General features: G+C 38.1%; 1 protein-coding gene across 1 annotated transcript in view; it reads left to right on the top strand.

The window, feature by feature from the left end:
• CDK19 (cyclin dependent kinase 19) overlaps positions 1-20,644 on the top strand; it is a 130,548-nt gene that overhangs the window by 90,230 nt on the left and 19,674 nt on the right. The window contains exons 5-6 of the mRNA XM_075498559.1: positions 1,773-1,830; positions 3,297-3,428. Coding sequence (XP_075354674.1) covers positions 1,773-1,830; positions 3,297-3,428 — 190 coding nt within the window. The remainder of the gene's footprint in view (positions 1-1,772; positions 1,831-3,296; positions 3,429-20,644) is intronic.

The raw sequence follows: 20,644 nt of genomic DNA, 5'->3' as shown, positions 1-20,644 counted from the left end.
GTAAAGGTCTATTGAAGTGTGTTTGATTCATACTCAACTCTCAATCAAGGTTGCCAGGCAGGATTTTAGGGAAGAATTCCGACAAGGAAACTGGAATTTTTGCTTTCTCGGTTGGGACAATTTTAGCTATGTGATTTCTAACAGAGGTAAAGTGTAGTGCGAACTCACATGCTTCCCTTGCTGCCTGATTTCTGAATATGCAGAATGGGATTGTTCTGTTCTCCAGAATATTCAATTCAGGGTAATACATAAATGTAAACCCAGAGTTTGACCAGTTGCCTTGAAGTGTTTCTCATTATCTTTAAATATTAGCTAAGAGCAAGTGTCATCTTTATCTTTCCTAGATTTGCTGGTGAGCATTTACTCAAGATCAATTAAAGTAGCTATTGCCTTCTCCAAGAAGGGAGTGCATATCCCCTCTTGAAGGGTTCCAAAAACATGTTGGGGAATGAGAAGTCAGGGATGGTGTTGAGAATTATCCTGAGATTAGAAAAGGAGGAGTAAAAGAGGCAATGGCATCTGGAGCAGGGTTGGAAAGAGAGGCTGTGGCTGGAGCCAGGGAAGAAGCAGTGTCTAGCACTGGGGGTGAGGTGGGAAGGGAGAACAGCTTCCTGGGGGGAAGGAGAAAGAACAGGTGAAGTAGTGCTTTTTGTTTGGTTTGGTTTGGTTTTTCAAAAAAGCTAAGGATTTGCAATTTTGAGCCAAATTAGTAAACCTAGTTTGAGCATCTCATTTCAGATAAATAGTTGCAAGTGTTAGGAACTGAGAAATTAAGTGAGATTCTGATGTTGGCTTTCTGGACACCATTTTCAGATTCTTGAACAAATCCTGCTTGAGCAGACCACTTCAGGCATTAGGGATTTTACATACAATTAATGTTTGGATGAACCTTCCAAAAATTCTCCTTTGAAACTTTGTTATGCATCTCTTCATTCAAATCACTTAATGTTTTCAATCTTGTTTACTTCTTTACAGCTGTTAACACAATAGGGGAAAAGCTTCCAAGGAATGACTATTGATGTCTGAGGGAACCTAGATCCTAATTGCAGAACAATTGCTGTGATGTCACGTGCGGATTTTATATGGTGTTCACAAGCAGCTGGTTACAAACAACTGCAGATTGCATAAAATGCCTATAAAAGTTTTGTTCTACTTGTAAAGCTGTTGTCTACACTGTCAAAAGCTTGTGGATATAGCTGTTTGTGTATACTCCTGTTTTAAGTGAATTCTCCTAGCATGAAATCAACTTACTTTGTGGAAAAAGATGGTTTTGCCAATGTGATTTTTATCATTCATAGACTAAAAACAAGCACAGCTCTGAAAATGTAGTTATATATGACGATAACAAAAGCAACTCTCATCTATGCATTTGCATACCAAGATTTGGCATAATTTTCAATAAGCTGTACTAGCAAAAGTACTTCTTGCCAGATTATTGATGTGTACCATAAATATTAGCCTGGTATAAAGTTTCTTGTAGAAGAAAATATCACCAATGAACATCACTCTGGTGAAAATGGAAATGCAAATTTAATTAAAGATTGCATTTCTTACTGTGAAATGTCAAAGTACTTCACTATTTTTCTAATTGTGAAATTGGTAACTAGGGATAAAAACTAAATGTCAGCAAAACATAAAGGTATGGTAATTTTAGACTTGTAAGGGTATTTATAGAAATGTTTTCATTATAAAATAAATGTAGATATTTTTATTATTCTTTTAGATAATCATTAAAGACTGGTCAACTAAATATTCTGCTTTTTGTTTTCCAGAAACCAGCAAACATTCTGGTAATGGGTGAAGGTCCTGAAAGAGGAAGAGTCAAAATAGGTAAACATTTTGAGAAAATTTCATTGCACAGCTAAGGAATTACTTTAAAAAATGGCATCTTCAGTGTAAAATAGAAACAAATTTTCATTATTCTTTGACTGTATGTATGCATAACATCTAGTTCAATTTTAAATCTAATTCACTGAGTTTACAAGCTTGAGACTCACTCCAAACATATTATTAGACTTCTACAAAGCTTGCCAAGGACATCTGGTGAGATAAAAGCATCTGTAAGAAACAAGAAAGTAATAAGCACGTAGAAGACTGGCTACGGCCAGGGTTCTTTTGACTTCTACTATGATTAGTTAGTATAACATTTTTACTTATAAATTGTATTTGTTCTTAATTATTTTTATATAAATGACATCAATGCACATCTTTGTAGAGGTCCAAAGGTTTTCTATGCAAAAGGCTGTTCGGCGTCAAGGTGCAAAACACGTGTAACTGTGATGGTCTTTATCCAAAATCTAATTACCTGTGCAGATCATAAGCCTTAGTCATGTGGATATAAACTTTTTTTTAATAAAGCATGTGGCAATCATCAAGAAAGAAGTAATATACTGGAGCCTCTTTTCTATTCATCGACTTTTATTGTATTTGAAAATGTTCAGCTAACCATTTTTGATTCATATGCATATATTAGTATGGGTAACTGCAAGAAATTATACTTGGCATTTCATAACTTTGGGAAGCAGAAAGGTTTAGGCAAAGTTGTGTAAAAGATAAGTTTAAGACTTGGATTAAAATGTGTGGTTTTGAATATACACCCAAATTTTGTACTTTTCCCATCTAGCATTTCTTAATGTTACTTACAAGGTTGTTTCTTGAGAGAATTTTTGAGTTGTATAAAATGAATGCTTACATTACATTTAAAATACACCTCTGTAACAGTGTACACTCACTGATTTCATTAATTCCCAGTTAAAAACTTCTTCCTGATTCTGGAGTTCATTCCTCCAAATCAAGTAGGAGGCATGCTTTGAAAAATAGTGCAAAACAACCTACACTGCAGTCCTTTTGGTTTTGCGTTTTGCGTTGGGTAAATATATAGCAGTCATAAGGGCTCACAGTTTTGTAAACATATATAAAAATAAAAGAGAAAATGTACATTAGAGACCTACTACTATTGACTTTAATTAACCAGGTTTCTGTTACAGTTCTATTTAAATAAACAAGCATCTGTGTTATGTAAAGTTTTACAATACCATGATGAAAACACTTAAGTCAAACGTCATCCTTCATAGTCTTATAAATGAAGTAAATGAAATTTAGCTTTAGATAAATTTGGCCCAGTATTGTTATGAGTAACTTGTTGCTTTCTTAGAAACTTTGATTTGTAAGTTTTAAAGTTTTTGAGCTTTTGTTGCAATTGCTTTTTGGCAATACTGTTAAATTCTGATTTATTTGTATTAAAATTTTTAATGTTCTATTCTTTTTTTTTTTTTCTTCCACCCCCACCCCCCCAGCTGATATGGGTTTTGCAAGATTGTTCAACTCACCTTTGAAGCCATTGGCAGACTTGGATCCAGTTGTGGTGACATTCTGGTACAGAGCTCCAGAGCTGTTACTTGGAGCCAGACATTACACAAAGGCCATTGGTAAGTTCTGTGTAAGAAAGAGGTTTACCTTTAAGTTTTGTAAAGGAGGGTAGCCTTATAGTAGATATGATCGACTGACCAGCTAGGTTTTTTTTCTGAAGTAGCAGCAGATGGAGTATGATCCAATCCATAAAAGATTAATCCAGACTGAAACTTTCAGAGGACTGTGCTTTTATTTTTCAGTACAAGTTAAGGTTAATGTTAGACACTTTAAATGTGTTGTTTGTTTTGTTTTTAAAATAAAAATACTCTTTGCATTGGTTTATATGGTTTTCTGATAAGGCTCAGAAATCTTGCAATCTTGTAAACCTTCAAAAGGGAAAGAGCTATGGCTGTTAAAGTGGCGTTCTTCTAGGGTGCTTCATGTCCAGATGTGTGGCTTGATAAGGAGAAGGGCGGTATCCTGCGTTGTGCACAATCTGGAGATCATTCACTCCTGATGAATTGCAAAGCTCCATGTTCAGGAAATGCTGGCGGCTAGGCTCTTGTCTTCGTTCCCACTTAGTAAGTTCCATAAGCACAACCAGCCTTGGTGCCTAGCTGTTTAGAGAATAAAAACACTGAGATGCACAGGAGGTACTCTGTCTGCATGATTAGGATGGATATATATATATATATATATATATATATATATATATATATATATATATGAGAACTGCAAAGGAAATGGTGTCGCTCTGTTAACAGGGTTAAATTCTTCCTATGTGTACAGAGGTGGCTTTCTTGGGAGTTGCAGGCATTTTCCTGTTACAGAAGTTCTCGGAGATATTATGTGGGCCTTTTTTCAGAGAGTTACAAAACACCATGTTATACTAGCATCTCTGTTGAATGTTCAGTTGGGTGGACCAACACTTTTAATTAAGTCTCACAGTCTGGCTTTTTCAAATAACTCCTGTTTATCCAACTATCATATGCAGCAAAAGGTTTAAAAAAAAAAAATGAGTGCACTGTCACTTGACTTTGATGTGGACTTGCACTTCACATTTTTTTTTATTGCTCTTCTCTCCCATTTGGAATCCTCCAGTGCAGGAGGACCCGAGTTGGGCAAAATGCTGCTTTGTTTGTTGATCTTGCCTTGAATGTGCAGGAACTGTTAAGAAGGACAAAAGGACTTTTGCATAGCTCTACGGAGATTATATACGTTCAGTCTTGCAGGCAGGTAACGTGCATTTCTATCCTTGGACAACGTTTGTCAGCATCAAAAAGCCAGAAAGTCAGGGTTTATATGCTAGTGTTCCTTTTCATCTGCTGAAATGGAAAAACATAACTCTTCAGATGACAATGTCTATGTTAGCAAGTAGTGTGTCACAATAGAAGTGCATCTGTAAAGCAAAATGGTACTGAGTACCTAGCATCCACATTATATGTGTTTTGGAGAAAGGGGAGTACTTTGGGCTTTCTCTGGCCTGGTCCAATGGACTACTGCTCATTAGTGGCTGATGCACATCTTCTGGTTTAATTTCATCCCAAAGGAATTTATTTTGCGTACTCTGAGAGAACTCTGCAGCGCAAGCTGAAGTGTCATAGGTGTGGACAATCTGATCCATTTCAAAAGCAAACTCCTGGTCCAAGGTAAAATACTAATTGCAGATAGATTCAATCAGGTTGAAAATGACCTTAGGAGGTCTCTCGTCCATCCTTCTGTTCAAAGCAGGGTCCACTCTGAATTCAGACTGGGCTGCTGAGGGATTTTCCCAGCCAGGTCTTGAAAACCGCTTAGAACAAAGATTCCACACCCTCTCTGAATGAGCTGTTCCAGTGCTAAATCATCCTCATAGTGAAGAATTTTTTCCTTATACCTAGTCAGAACTTGTTGTTTCAGTTTATGCCTGTAATCTCTCATTCTCCTGTGGTATACCACTGTAAAGAGCCCAGCTCCATCATCTCGGTCACCTCTCCGTAGGTACTGGGGAGGCTGCTCATAGGTTCCTCTTCAATCTGAACAAGCCTGTGTGCCTCAGCCTCCTCTCCCAGAGCAGGTTCTCAAGCCTTTGACCATCCCGGTGGCTCTCCACTGAACTTGCTCCAGGTTATCCAAGTCTGTCTTGTATACAGGTCCCCAGAGTGGCCTAAATGTGGTCCAACAGGTGCTAAGTAAAAGGGAGTAATCACTTTTCTCAATCTACTGGCTGTGCTGCTGTTGATGCAGCCAATATATCCTATTGATGCTGTTAGTCTTCATCACTGCCAGGGTACGCTGCTGGCTCATGTTTCACCTGATGTCCACTGGAACCCCTACATCCTCTTCTGCAGAGACGTTCTCCAGCCAGTCAGTCCCCCACCTGTACCATTGCAGGGTGTTAGTCCATTATGGGTGCTGGACTTTGTATTTGTCCTTGTTGAATTTCATGAGTTTCCTGTGGCCCATTCCTCCTGCCTGTCTAGTTCCCTCTGAAGGGCAGCTCTACCTTCAAGCCTATCGACTGTTTCCCCAGTTTTCCCTCACCCACAACTTGATGGGGGGGTGTTCCAGCTCCTCCTCCTCGGCATTGGTAAAGATACTAAGTTGGGTAGGTCTCAGAGGCCTCTGTGGTACTTCATTTGTAACCAGCCTCCAGGTTAGAGTATAAATTGTCAACCACCGTCCTCAGACCCTGATGATCCAGCCAGTTTTTCCTGAAGACCAGGGCCTGTGTTCGCTACTTGCCTTCGCTACTCCACTGTTTCGTGGTTGTTACAGCCAAGGCTGCCATTGATTATCATATCCCCATCCAGTTCTTCCTTCTTTCTGAGTAGCAGATCTGAAAGATGACACATGTAGTATCTGTATGAAGAAATCTTACCCCAACATCCTCCAGAAACCTTTGCAAGGTCCGTGAGGCGACCCTGTTCGTGTCCTGTTTATTCTCTATGGTGCTATGGAGTCTGTTCACCTCCTCCCACAGCTCCTTTCGCTGGTGACTCAGTGCCCCGTCCAGAGCGTGTCTCCCACTGTGAGGCCAGTGTCACCCTGCAGCCCGAGTCCTGGGTGGCAGGACCCTCCTCCTGGAGCTCTGTCTCGGTTGAGGCCTCTGATTTCCCAGGCTGTCTTCTCCAGTGGGTGCTGGGGACGGAGCCTTGTAGTGTCCCCCCCATGGTTGTGGCACAATCCCATGTTGTCTGAAGCAGACTCTTAGGGCCTGCTTTGCATCTGCCACCATGCAAACTGGGATGCTGACTTCTAAAGTCTCTGTTTGCTGCACCCTGTAGTGGGTGAAAACAGTTACTAGGAGTGTTTAAAGAAAATACCAACAGGATTACCTTAAATGCCTGTGAATTAGATGCTTAAACTGTCCTGACTATGTTGATTTTGTGAAAAACGGATGTGAGTGGACTAGATTACTGAGTGACCTGTGTGCATGGTACTGGGAAGTTACCTTAACTGACAGTTACCTATTTTTGATAGATAGCATATTGTTTGCAGATTTAGGTGAGTGATATGTACCATTATCTCAGGATATCTCTTTGAAGAATGAATTAGTATAATGCCATTGTTTTTTTAATTATGTCATAAATTACTTGGTTCTTGCCCTGAGGGATCTGTAGTTTGTACTAAAACACAGACAAGGAGTCCCTGTGAAACTTCAGAGAATGATGCTGCTTCAGAGAGATCTGGTTTTGCTAGTAGTTTATTATTTCTGAGGTTTTTATTTCTTGTATCAGACTCACACTGGTGAATCCCCAGGAGGGGTGTGAATGGGTCATGTAGTACCTGGTGTGCAGTGTGAGTGCTGAGGGCACTCAAAATGGTTTGGGCAGCAAAGTAAAAAATATGGAAATGAAAACCAAGGAAAGTTGCAAGGTGAGATTGTAGGCTGATTAAGGGATTAGAGGAGCACGTGACTGAAGAGAAAAGAATAAAGGTACCTGGAGGTGATCTACGTGCAGCTTTAAGGCAAGGGGAAGAAGTGGGTAACGAAATGACAGCGGTGATGTTCATGCAGTTTGAGTCCAGACTTGTGTTTTGCTTCTAGCGTTATGTGCACTTAAAAAAAGGCAATCTTAATGAGCTAAGCATGCTAGTCAGAGTTTAACTTGAATGCTAATGTTTTTGGCAAAGGACACAACTCTTAAAGCGCTCTCTTAAATCCCTGTACAAGAAATATTATTTTAACATCTCTTAATATTACATAATTCTCAGGAGCCCTAATGTATCGCTTTTAGTAATAACTCATAAATTATATAAGATTCTCATTTAACTGCTCTTCAGTTGGAAATAGTAATTTAGAAGAAAGGTGATTAGATATAGCAATTTATGAAAAGGGAAATAATAGGCTATTTGGTATAGTTGCTTATTTTCCATAGCTATTTTCTTATGCCTTTTATATAATTTTGTATAATTAGTAAATATCTGTAAAATGAGGCTAAAAGCAACATCATGCCAGCTTTAGTCTATTCTCTTCCAATTTTGTCATTGTGAGAAATATTTTTGTTTGAATTTACTAGGAACGCATTGTCATCAGTTCTCTACTGCAACACACTGAACGTTGTCCAACAGTTGCTACATAATTCAAATGTTTGCTTGGGTTTTTACTGGCTTAGTCTTAATTTTATTTTAAATATATTTTCTGTATTCTGTATCTAATACTCTCTTCCTTAGCTTCACATATAATGTTAATTATTAGCAGTGTATTTATAATATCCTGGACACTGTCTACTATAGTGTCCAATTTGTTTTTGTTCTTGTAATAAAGCCTTTAGGTATGCTTGCTTGCATGTAAATAATTCTCATACATGATCAAAGAATGAAATTAGAATTTGACGCTTGTCCCACTCAGGATTTTTGTCTTTGTTTTCTGGACCTGATCTTAGTTACATTTTTGTGGGTTTAACTTTGGGGGAAAAATTGGACTAAATACAGTCTGTTTAGAAAGAACTGTGCATTACATAAAACAATATATAAGCATATTTCATTATTTTAGAGGTGGTTTTCAAAACAATATATAAGCATATTTCATTATTTTAGAGGTGGTTTTTCAGTGACATTTTCCCCTTTAACTTGTTCCTTCATAGTAATGAAATACTCTGCTTTTCATTTATTTGCTTGCAGAACAAGTAGTTGTTCATCATGTATATAGCATCATGTTTTAAGGAGATACAGGAGTCAGGAAAATACTGTTGCTGAAACACAGAAATAGGTTTTGCTTTCTGCATGTTAAAAGGATAGTAAAAAGCCCATGTTAGGGTTTCATGGGGAATAATATTTAGTTTCCTGAACTGTGAACATTTATAATCTAAGCCCTACTTGTTAATAAAGTTTCTTATATAATCTGCTACCATAGTTACAAGCAACTAATTTACCAGATGAATACAAATTGGGAGAATGGTGGTGTAGAAGCCAAAGGTCACTTTCTGTTCTGTTACCACAATATAAATCTGTACTAAATTTATTGTAGCCTGTGGAAGTTGGTCTGCATTTCCAGCACCATAACTTAAAAGCAGAATCTGTTCCCATGTGTTCATCAGATCCTAATATTCTAGCAAAGTAGTAAAATATGCAAATAAAAGTAACTTGAACAAGCTTCAGGTGAAACCAAGTAACTGTGAAAATGTAAAATGCTTGCGATCATGGAAACGTTAATAAAATTTCTGAACTCTTAGAAAGTCTCCAGCACAACAGAAAATGCCTTTATACTCAAAATACTAAAGAAGCAAGGTTGAAGTAAGTGGCAAGGTACAGAGCTCCTTTCATTGATGGGCAAAGACTTCTGCACTATAATTTTAAGGAAAGTAAAGGAAATTACTGTGGCAAAATGAAGGAAAAAGTAAGCTGGCTTTCAGCTTGAAAGGAGACATTCATCAATTGTTGTTTTTTTTTTTCACTCTGGGAACATCAAAATAGAAAGGAATGTTTTAGTAAGTAAAGTAGTAAGAATTCTTTTTCATTATAGGTTTTTAAGAAGGCGTGTGGCAGTCTACTATGATTCATTCTGGGGCATCTTGTAGCGTAATATCAAGGAAATAGCATAATTAAGACTTGTTTTTTATCAAGTTGCAGCTTCTATAGTTAGCAGTGCTATCAAACAAGAACATGTTATCTTACCTCTCTTTACCACTTGCCTTAATTAAAGAAATAGTATATTGAATAAATGGCATCAGATGGCTTATAGTATTTTAGATAGTTTGGAATTTGCTGGCAAAAGAGTTATTTAGAGTGATCATTCAACCACCCCGTAAGCAAGGCTGAAACACTGTCCTGCACCGAAAAAGGATGGGATTATTTATTGTGGAAAAAACAAACCTGAGAACCCAAGAAATCTCTATTGCTTAGTTACCTTTCCTCATTTGTCTAGATTATAAATCAGCAGGAATGTCAGAAATGGCCATGTGGAAACTGCATTTACCAGCCTGAACAAGATTTAGGTATAGAGAAACCGTAATTTAAAGCTTGGGCAGTGCACTGTCACCTCATTCTATTTCCAGACTAACATATGGTTATGGAAGCTGGAAATGTGTGAAAGGTATAAGCAGATATCAAAATGCCTTTGAAAGCAAATGTCACAGGAAAATATTAGGTGTATCAAAGGGAATGAATTTATAACAAATGCTGGGATCTGTCAGAGTTTCAACAACTCCATTTGACTTTATGCAGGAAAAAAGGAGAGGGAAGTATCTGGGCTGTATTATGTAGGATTTAGGATGGAAATATGTGCATATGTGTTCCATATTGCCTATGCAGCGAGTCCCACACGTTCCGAGTGCATCAGATGTCCTTACTGTGTGTGCACAGATTGTTGGCACGCTGGCCGGGCTGTGGGGCCTCTGGAAATCTTGGACCGATGCCTAAAGCTCTTCTGGTCTCTTGTTCTGGGAGGGTTGGGGGGAAGGAGGAAAAATAAGACCTATCTGGAAAATCTGGTAAACCAGACGTTACAAACGGGGCCAACCAGAAGACTGAAAAGTCCTTAGGAAAAATGCACGGAGGAGGTTCCCCAACTGTGGCCTGTGGAGCCATGGGAGTATGGGGACTGCTTTTAAATAACCATGAGAGACAGTTAAGAAAAGCAAATCTGGTCAGTCAGCTTCTGTTTGCTGCTTCGGGATCCACATTCCTGTTTGTTAGAGATTTTGATTTGAGGGGAAGGGGTTGTGGAAAAACTAGAAAAGTAGAGAAGTTTGGAAAATACTCATTTATGCACTCTGAAAAGAAAAACTCAGGCTACACCAGGAAGGGAGCCTTGTTCATGCCCTGGGCAATGTTATATGACATGGGAAGTAATTGGATTCAGATGATATTTTGTGGTAAACTTATTTTGGCATGTGGTAAACTTTCTTCATTTTCATTATCACAGTTGTTCTCATGCTTTTTCTGAGAGGCAAAATATTTTAATACCAAAGATTAATTGTTGCTCTCTTATCTAGTTATTGCAGGTGCTGGGATGATTTACTGCTGTTTTTTCCTCTTGTTTGACAGTGATCTCTAAAATACTATACATGTTTGGTGGTTTTTTTTTTTCCTAAAAAAAAAAAAGGCATTTGCTACATTGCACAATCTTATCCCTGCAATCACCTAAGGAATGTAAAGTTTTGTAAAGCATCATTAGGTCACTTAAATGGAACATTTTAAAGCTACATCAATTAGTATTTTGGGAAACTTGAGATGCTGACAGCAACTCAACAATCCTGTGGATGATATTCCTTATACACTTTAAAACATTAACTGTTTTGAGATCTAGCATACTAGTTCCTGCCTTCTTCTAACTGTTCTATTGCTCTTGCTTCTCCAGTATGTTGATGTCTGGAAATTAGCTAGTAAAGCTGGTGGCCGTTGTCAGCTCTGAAGAGCCTGAGGTGTGTTGGGGCGTGTACTAGCTTAATAGCCAGGAGAGTGAGAACAGCGCAGTGCGTCAGACCTGTCTCTGCTGTTGTAAAACCAATGGAGGTACCCTAATGTGGGGCAGACAGTGAAGGTTAATCTCTTAGAACAGTAAGCTGGGTCTCAGGAGACTTGGATTTAAATAATGATTCAGTCCCAAGTGTTGTATGTAGCTTACAACATGTCATTTAATCCATCCTATGTGGTGTTTCATTATCTATAAAGTGGGGATGCTACTTAATGGTGTTGTGCTGAAGATAAAATCAGTTAATGATAATAGGGAGCTCCAGTACAAGTGTGTTTATGAATTGTTTTTGTTAACTCAGTGAATGGATTAATTTGTATGAGAACCTGGGACGTCTCCTAGCATCTGCATTTAGCTTGAGAAATATACACGTTCTGGACATTAAAAAAGAAAAGGAAAACAAAACCACTGAATCTTCAATCACAACTAGAATCTGTTAATTGTCCTGATTTAGATTACTCTGTAAATTAACCTGTAAACTTCCACTTATGGTCACCTGATACTTTTTCATATGTTCGTGATTCTCTCCTCCTGCAAAACATACAAAGGGAAGAACCAGGTGCTTTTGCCTTTTTATTCAATATTTTGGCACTTTTGCTATCGAGTGATGATTACTATGACTTAACTGTACATGGATTATTTTAGAGCAGGAAAAATAAAATAACATAAAAATACTCAGAAGGCAGAATATCCTCTATAGTAATAGCTTTGTGATTAAAAACCACTTTGAACAAGAGGTGCCTTCAAAAATCCATCTATGCTTAGCCCCATGTACATCAAAAATCATCAGTGATTTGTGGGCCAAAACATCCTCCCTGCCGGTAATAGTCTCAGTTCCCTGTCTTTTTCCTTCTAATTAGTTTTCCCTCAGAGCACCAGTTTTGTGTTCTTCCCAACTGTTAATAACTATAGGGCCTCTTATATGAGCCAGATTTTTCCTTCCCTAGTATCTCACTGACTTTGCCCTTTACCAGGCAGATGAGCTTTGCAGCAGCAGGATTAATTCTCTAACCTCCCTGAGCAATCTATGCTGTGAGCTCACTTAAAAAAAAGATTTAGGGTAGTAAGGCAGGAGTTGTTCTTGCAATGTCTGTCATAGCCCAGAGCAAATAATGGATCCTAATGTGGAAATGGAACATGAATGATGATATGAGAAAGCAAGACTCGGCATTTGGAGAAGGTTAGGAGATGCATTTTGCCCACTTTCTCCTCATACTCAATTCCATTCTGTACGTGTCAGTTGGGATATATTGTGATTCTTTGGGATTTACTGCAAATACATTGTTCCTTTTATGTATGAGCAGGTGAATGGTTTGGTGCAGAATTGAACTTGCATCTTAGAGGTGTTTGATTTGGCTTTATTTTTTAAGGCTTCCTTTACAAAGCAATGGACTAAAGGCTGATTTCATTTTCTTAAATGAAACATGAGGTTGCCATTTAAAGATCCAAAAGGTGATCTGTTAAAAAAAAAACTGGTTCCGTAAAGACTTTACCCTAGCTAACTAGTGCAGTAATGAAGGCTTTTAGTGTGCTCTATTTACTACTACTTTTGTGAGTGAACATTTACTAAAATGTTGAAAACCAAGTACGTACTATCATAACAAGGTGCATACTTCTGGTGCAGAGGAATTTTTTTAGCTAATCCATCAGTTTGATCTTCAGGCACAATTATTTCAGTAATATCAACTGAAGCTTTCAGCACTACAGCACTGATTCAGTAGAATGACTTGTTCTCAAGACAGGTGGGGTTGCTTCACAAGTAGACTTCTTGGCAATAGCTGTGACTGACAGCAGAATTACATTTCACAGCAGTTTATTTTGTTGCCTATCCAATAAATTTGCTTATAATTATGCAGGAGTTATTCTCAGTGCCTTATTAGAAATAGCTGTAAGGTTGAACCCCTTAGGAACAGAAATGTTAAGGTACTGTAAAGCACTCTGTTTAGAAGGACAAAAAAGCCTCTCTGTGCCAAGAGGCAAGATTTCTTCTTGTGCATTCCTCTGTGTTGACTGAAATAAGGTAGGCATCAAAAGCTTTAATAACTCCCAGAAAAGACTGTCATGGCTTGTGAATTGGAACAGGCCAGGAAAGTACTCTTCACACATGTTCCTTGTTATAACTTAGTCTACCAGATAGCAGGCCTTTTGCTCACTTTATGTTAGCTCTGAAGGTGTTGACATGTTGGACCTAGTAAAAAGTTGTAATAGTTAATGACACAAGCCAAGTGAGAGCACACAACAGATTATAAACTCGTTGTCCCTCTTCATTTAGCATGGAGTTAACCTCCAAAGAGCTCTGTTGTGTACAGAAAAGCTGTTTCGTTAAAATATTCTGCATTTAATTAGAAAAAAAAAAGTGTATTTCCCTTTCAGAGAATATGTACTGTTCAATTCTCATTTGCTACAGTTCAGAAGAGCACAGAAAATGGCAACAATTCTCTAATATGCTATGCTATTTGAACAATATAGATTGTACAATATTGGATGCTTACCTGCAGTGATGGAGTGAGATGGGGGGGAAGGGGGGGGGGGGGGGGGGATTAATGGTAAAGCACCATAATTAGAAAGCAGGAGTTCCTGGCTTTCCAGTCCTATGCTCAGATGATACTGTTAAGCATTTTTTTCACATGATAAAGTGAAAATGCAAAGCTGTGGAGGTTCCCTGAAAAGCTTTGTAAATACTATTTTACTAAACAGCGGCGTATCTTGCCTGTTCTTAATTCTTTCATTATTACAGGAGGAAATGGTAACAGTTTCTGTATTAGACCTGCCTAATACTTTGCAGTATAAAAGAGAACTTGTGACCTTTGCAATGAGAAGCTTTCATACTTCCTTCACTTGCTGCAGTTGTTTGATATTTGGTAGAGGGAAGTAGCCCTGAGGCTACAAAGCTGCCTTTTGTGTCACCCATTACATTCCTTGTGCTTTTGATGAATTGTCACTGAAAGAACATTTTTCTTTCTACTTTTGTTTCTGTGAAAAGCTTTGGCAGCCCGCCAGAGTACTTCTTGGACCCTTTGAGGTGTATAAGCTGGAACAAAAGTTGCTGTTGCTGGAACAAAAGTAGCGGTACATTCTTTACTACATCTTGGAGATACTGCAGTTGGCATAAAAGTAATACCCTCTGCCATCTCTGACGCATCTGAAGGTTTAGGATTAGGGAGAAAAGGAGGCTGTAACACACTTTCCTTGCCAGAACTGAGCGCTTGTCCCAGTGACCTAATTCCCTGCCCTGAAGTGACGTCACCTGAGGCTGGAGCCCACCCCAGTTTCTGGAAGAAGAACTGAGAGAAGAGAAGAAAGAAGACGGAACCATCACTCTATTCTGCATTCATGCAACCATTACTTTATTCTGTCTCTCAGGGATGTTAGCCTGCTCTACTGCTGGCTAATGTAGTTAATCTGTAGTTTATACAGTAGTAGTCTTGGAGACACAACTGAAGAGTTAAAGAATTGCTGATGAAAATGTGGTATTACAGGATTTGGGGGGCTGGGGGGGAGTATTTGGGAAGACAGGCACTGAAAATCCTTACAGAAGTGGTACCATGTTGGTAAAAGTTTAATTCCGAGTTTAATTCTCGAGTTGGTAAAAGTTTAATCCTCATGCTCTATGGTACAATTGTTAAGACTGTGTTTTCCCCACCTTGAAGATTCCTGTGTTCTTCAGCACATAGGCTGTACAAGGAAAATGCAAGGTTGCATGTAGAACCATAAACACGGAATTTCCAAATTTTTGGATGTGAAGTTCTGTAAATCAAAGATTTAAGTTCTTTAACAGGGTTTCTTTGTTTGCAGTCATATTTTTGCTGCATGAGAGGACTACGTAGGGCTTCTGGTCCTATTGCCATTCCCCATATTAAATCAATTGTACCTGTGTTGTCAAGCTTACCACAGTAATTTAAGTGTAATGTTGCAAGCTAGATCGTGTGTCTAATGCACAGCGGAAGTCTGAAATCATATGATCCAGGATCTTCATTTAATGCTGATATACTGAGGAACAGAAATTTAAGTGGGGAAATAAATATTTTGACAGGCTGAAATAACTGTTTAGAGAGAATGAAGAAATCCTGGCCCACTAAAGCCATGGACAAAAATACAGTTGATTTCTGTGAACTCAGAATTTCAGTCAAGATGCTTCAAAACTTTTAAGGCGTAGTAATTGAAATTAATTAAATTCTTAGTACAAACATGAGAAAAGGGCAGCTTAGTTTAAAAGGCTAGGATGGAGGCATACAGGTAAAAAAAGTGTGAGGACAATAAATTTCATGACTGATTTGAATTAATATGGTTTTGCCTTTTAAAAGTTTTGAGTTATCTTGACTCTACATCATGGCACAGGAGATTATGTGCTCTTGAAATAAAACATTGCTCTTAGATGTGCATTTGGCTGGCTGTGAGCATCCTTCAGATTACCGAGAGGTATTTTTTCTGTCTGCAAAACATTCATCGTTGTTCTGTTCTTCTAAACTTCTGTTCTTCAGTCAAGTTCTGTTGAGATGCTGTTTGTTAAAGATCGGTAAACATTGCCTAACTTACCAATGAGGGACAGCAAATTCTGACCCTTAGCCCACTGACACCGTTTTTTGCTTCCCCTTGAAAAACCTGTCACATGTAAATGTTTGACCCCATCCTCAGTTCTTCATAGCAAGTGTCAAATTTAAAAGGCTAGTAATCACTTCTTCCTTGACCTTCTGTTTTGCTGACTAAAGTTTAAATGAAGCATATAAAAATTGGGACCTTTATGTACCAAAGGGAAGACCTTTCCCTTTTGTCTGTGTGTGATAGCAACAGGTATGTTCTAGTCACCTTATTGGATCAAAGAAATGAGAAATTCCCCTTTAAAGGTGTATTATTATTTTAAATCTAATTTCTAGGTATTTAAATCCAGTGGAAAAATTAATAAACTCTTTTACTATAGTATCTCTGTGTTCCTAGGTCACTGTGTGTAAAGATTCCAGGTAAGTTTATAATCTGCTGCTCTGCTCAGCATGAGAGAGGCAAGATTTTCTTATAAAGAGGTTATACCTTTTCATTAGACCTATTGATATTTATTTGAAAAAGAATTAGACACATGTTTGCTTGTGCATCCACCTTTCAGGTTTTAAGTATGTTGGCTTATTTGTTGTCCTTGCCTTGATTTGCACCAGGGGACGTTTAGATTGGATATTAGGAAAACTTTCTTCACTGAAAGGGTTGTCCAGCATTGGAACAGGCTGCCCAGGGAAGTGGTGGAGTCACCATCCCTGGAGGTATTTAAAAGACGTGTAGATGTGGTGCTTAGGGACATGGTGTAGTGGTGGACTTTGTAGTGCTAGGTTAACGGTTGGACTCAATGATCATAAAGGTCTTTTCCAACCTAGACGATTCTACAATTCTATCATTTGAAAGATTTGGTGACTCTTACATAGACATTGTAGCTCTTTATAGGTGACCTGGATTGCCTTGTTTGGGCTAAGGCTGTGCTAACTAGCTTTTGGTTACCCTGGTTGTTGTGTTAGCTCTTGGTGGACGTAGAGAAGCTGTATTCTGGCATCCGTCCACTGTTTGCTTCCTTTACCAGCATTCAGATGTGTCCTAGAGTCTAGACTTTGTGTTCAACCAAACCAAAAAAAAGCAGGTTGGTTGAAAGCTGCTAGACCAAACTCACTAATGATGAATTCCACAGATCGATTGCAGCTAAATAGATGTTTTCCCATTCTTAATTTACTTTCCTTAACATAATTTTATTAAAGAATTATATGAGGCTAAGAGCTTGTTTATGTATTTCTTTTTTTGGATATAGTTAAGAAGCGTAAAGTATTTTGTCTTGGACTCTGTCCTGTCTTCAGTGAAACATTGTAGTTAATATGCATGGGAAAAGATGTTTCATTTTGAGAATCAAGGCTATTGCTCAATAAATGGTCTTATTGTCATAATATTCTTAAAGAATGTTTCCAAAATGTTGGAACAAATACAGAAATGAGATTATTGTGCCATAGAAAGGAAAGAATACATGAGCATTTGTCTGCTTAATCAGCCCTATCATTAAAACAGCTATGGCAGCATCCTTTTGTACTTGCTCCTTGGCTACAGCACTAAAATAGAGTAGGACACACAGGATTTTCTCAGCTTTAGTAGCTGACCTATAAAGCTATTAGAGTTGCGGGTTTTAAAACTGGGACACGAGCAGCCATACACATATTCTAATAATCTGTGCATCCAGGTGTATATATATGGAAAGTCTGTTTACCCAGCACAAGTGACCATCTTTAAAAGGCTATTTTTTCTTTTTATAAAATTATTACATAGTACTTGAGAAATATTGTTACAGTGGAAGGATGTTTCAGTGGCGAATAGGTTTGAAAGGGACCTGAGCAAGCTGTTTGGTGAGGAGTCTAGGGAAAGGAGTATGCTACAAAGGCCTTCACCTCCTACCCTGCAAAACTGGCTTGCATTCAGGTTCAGCGTAAACTTGGGGAAGGTGGGGAGTCTGGAAGTCTTGGAGGGCAAAGAAAAAAAAAAAAAAACCAAAAAAAACCAACCCATCCAAAAAACCAAACAGTAAAAACCTTTTACCACAGATCGTTCCTGAAACCTTATGATAGTAGAGGAAAGTCTAGGTAACAGATCCATCCTTATAGGAATGATTGTATTACTCTGGTATATTTATTAGGATCTTCCCGGGACATCAGATGGGAAAACATTTAGTATCTAGTGCAACCTTGTAGGACCTATAGGGGCCTGTTTTCAGTGGTTCTGGTTCATAACAAGTTAAAATGGATACTGTCTGTAGTTTGCCTCTTATTTTGGGGGGTTGCTTTTAAACAGAAATTTTACTTATAATGAAATTGTTACACAGCATTATAAGACGTTCCTCTTGTGCTAGAGGCAGATGTGCACTAGATTAATAATGCACTGTAGCTGAAAAATACTGCTTACGTGTTTTAAGCTTTGCCCCTGTGAATGCCCACTTCTGAGGGGTAGTGCTTCTTATTTGGAATAGATTTGGAATAGATGTAATAATCATTAATCTTTATTTAGGGACCACAAACTGAAAACATATGAAATGGCACTGGATAGGGAAATTGCTAATTATTGACACATTTTTCCATAGTTAGAGCTGAAGTTTGTATTTGGTTGACTAATATGAACAATGTAGGAGATAAATACCTATTAGGACTGCTTGTATTGATGAAGCTTTTAAACTTGCCAGAATTTAATGAGGCATTCCTGCTAGAAGAATGCCACATGTGGTAAATAATTACTGTAAATTATGAATGTTATTAAAAAAAAAAAAAGGGACTAGCCAAACTTGGCAGAAAATCATTAACTGTGAGAATGGTTTCAATATGTACCAAGGGTGTGTTTGAGATCAGGTTACATAAAAGTTAGATTCACGAAGGGAAGACCCTGACCTGCTTGAGCTGCATGGCTATAAGGCCTTTTCCAGCTGTTTAATCTTCACTTATGGAAATTAAAGCTTCAGGTTTTCCGTACTAAGTATTTTGGGTTAGGTTATATTAGTTCTTTGAAGCTGAAGAGTATCTGGCAAGAGACCTAAAGGGTTGAACCCCAGCACTATGAACTACTAGAGACTATAATGACTGATCAGAGCTAAAGTATTCTCATGCTTGACTTGTCCAGTAATGCCATCCCATAGAAAATACACCACCAGCTTGGGAGTTACCAGTGTTTATTCAGATGTAACTTCCAGTTGGTACAATGTCTGTCTTTCTGAATTCTCAAAGGGTTTAAAATGTTCTCTCTGTGTTAATCGCAGAGTCAGGAAGTGGGAATGCGTTGCCGCAGTGGCTCTGCTCTCGCGGAGTCCAGCTGATGAAGGAGGAACAGAGTTTTGGAGTTTGCTGTGTCACACCAGGGAGGTTTCCCAGTTCAGCTTTGCTGTCAACAAGAATACTAGATTTTTTTTTTTTCTTTCAAAGGAAAAGGTCTGGCTGGATAGAGCAGTAATGAATAGAATAATGAGCAGTGGCCTAGCCTCTCCCTCACTATGTGATGGACAGTGAGCATTGCAGAAAGCCGTGAAAACCAAGAAGGCTGCAACTCCTTTAGCCTCTAGAAAAACCATCTCCAAAAGGACTTGCTATGTAGAATGAAAATGAGTGAATAGATACTGTTAAATGAAGATGCTATTCTTCAGATAATAAGTAATTTCTATTCTGGAGTAGATAATTTATGCCTACTACCCAGGCAGGAATTGTGATTAATATGCTGCATTAGCTGCTCGAGCAGACAAAATCTCCAGAGCTAAAGATCTTGTTTTCATGCAGATAAGGCTAATAAGAAAATCAAAGGAAGATAAAACCCCGAGAAAGTGATGTAATGCACAAAGCAAGTTATACCCTGTCAAAACCGTAAACTCTGAATGAAATGTTATCAGACTTTTCTGTAAAGGAAGTAGGGAGAAAGGCTTATAAATTGGCACACCCCAAGCTCCACACCTGTAACATGATGGAAATGGATCTGACCTGTTTCGGCAAAGAGTGTGATGGCTCTTTTTTCATTCCTGACAGAGAGAGCAGTGCTTTTTTCTTTCTTCAGGAGACCATGTGTCTCCCAGGCGGCATGGGCCAAAGACCACCATTGACAGCAGGTGGGGTTTTGAGTCTCAGATTAGTTGCAACAAACAAGAGACTTCTCTTGGTGTTCTCTTTAGTCTGAATCTAATAAACCAGACTCCAGTTAGGTTATTTTTTTTATCTCTTAGACCTAGAAATGAAGGGTAAATTGTTTCTATATTTATGTTATTAAATTTGATTTTCCCAGGGTCATCTAGTTTAATCTCAGCTACTAAGCAAGTCTCCACACTCTTGTATTCAGCTATCTATGCTTATTATTCATCTGATCTCAACATCTTTTTCCAGAGTTATATCCCAGACACATATTTGTCTTCTCACTGACAAATTCACGCTTGCATTTTAAGATGCATAATAAAGCATTCAGGTCATACGGAACACTAAGGTGGGTGGTGATAGTAGTAACTAGAATGAGTACATGTAATCTAGAAATTTCTTCTCCTGTAAATGAAACTAATGTTCTTGTCCACAATAGATTTACTTTTGAAAAGCATATTAATGAGAAATTTATGAAATAGAGGTCGTTATTTTCCTTCATTAAAACATCAGTACCTCATGCTGTTGTTTTCTGTATGTACATGAGATGTAGATGAGACAGTTCCAGTATTGTTCCAGTGGGAGTCAATTGTCAAGTAGGATTTTTTTTTAAGTTTGATAATCACTCTTTTACTCTTGATTAAAATTAGGATCTTGTTTCTCCATTTTAACTAGCTTGCACTATTTGGCTAAATATATGAGTCATTAGTCTTTTCCTTCTTGGTATTTATTTGGTTATCAATTATCTGTTTGGAATTGTTTTGAAATATGTGATAGAACTTTT

Source organism: Mycteria americana, chromosome 3, assembly GCF_035582795.1.
Source record: "Mycteria americana isolate JAX WOST 10 ecotype Jacksonville Zoo and Gardens chromosome 3, USCA_MyAme_1.0, whole genome shotgun sequence".
NCBI classification, from domain to species: domain Eukaryota; kingdom Metazoa; phylum Chordata; class Aves; order Ciconiiformes; family Ciconiidae; genus Mycteria; species Mycteria americana.
This window is presented reverse-complemented; position numbering and strand designations above follow the sequence as displayed.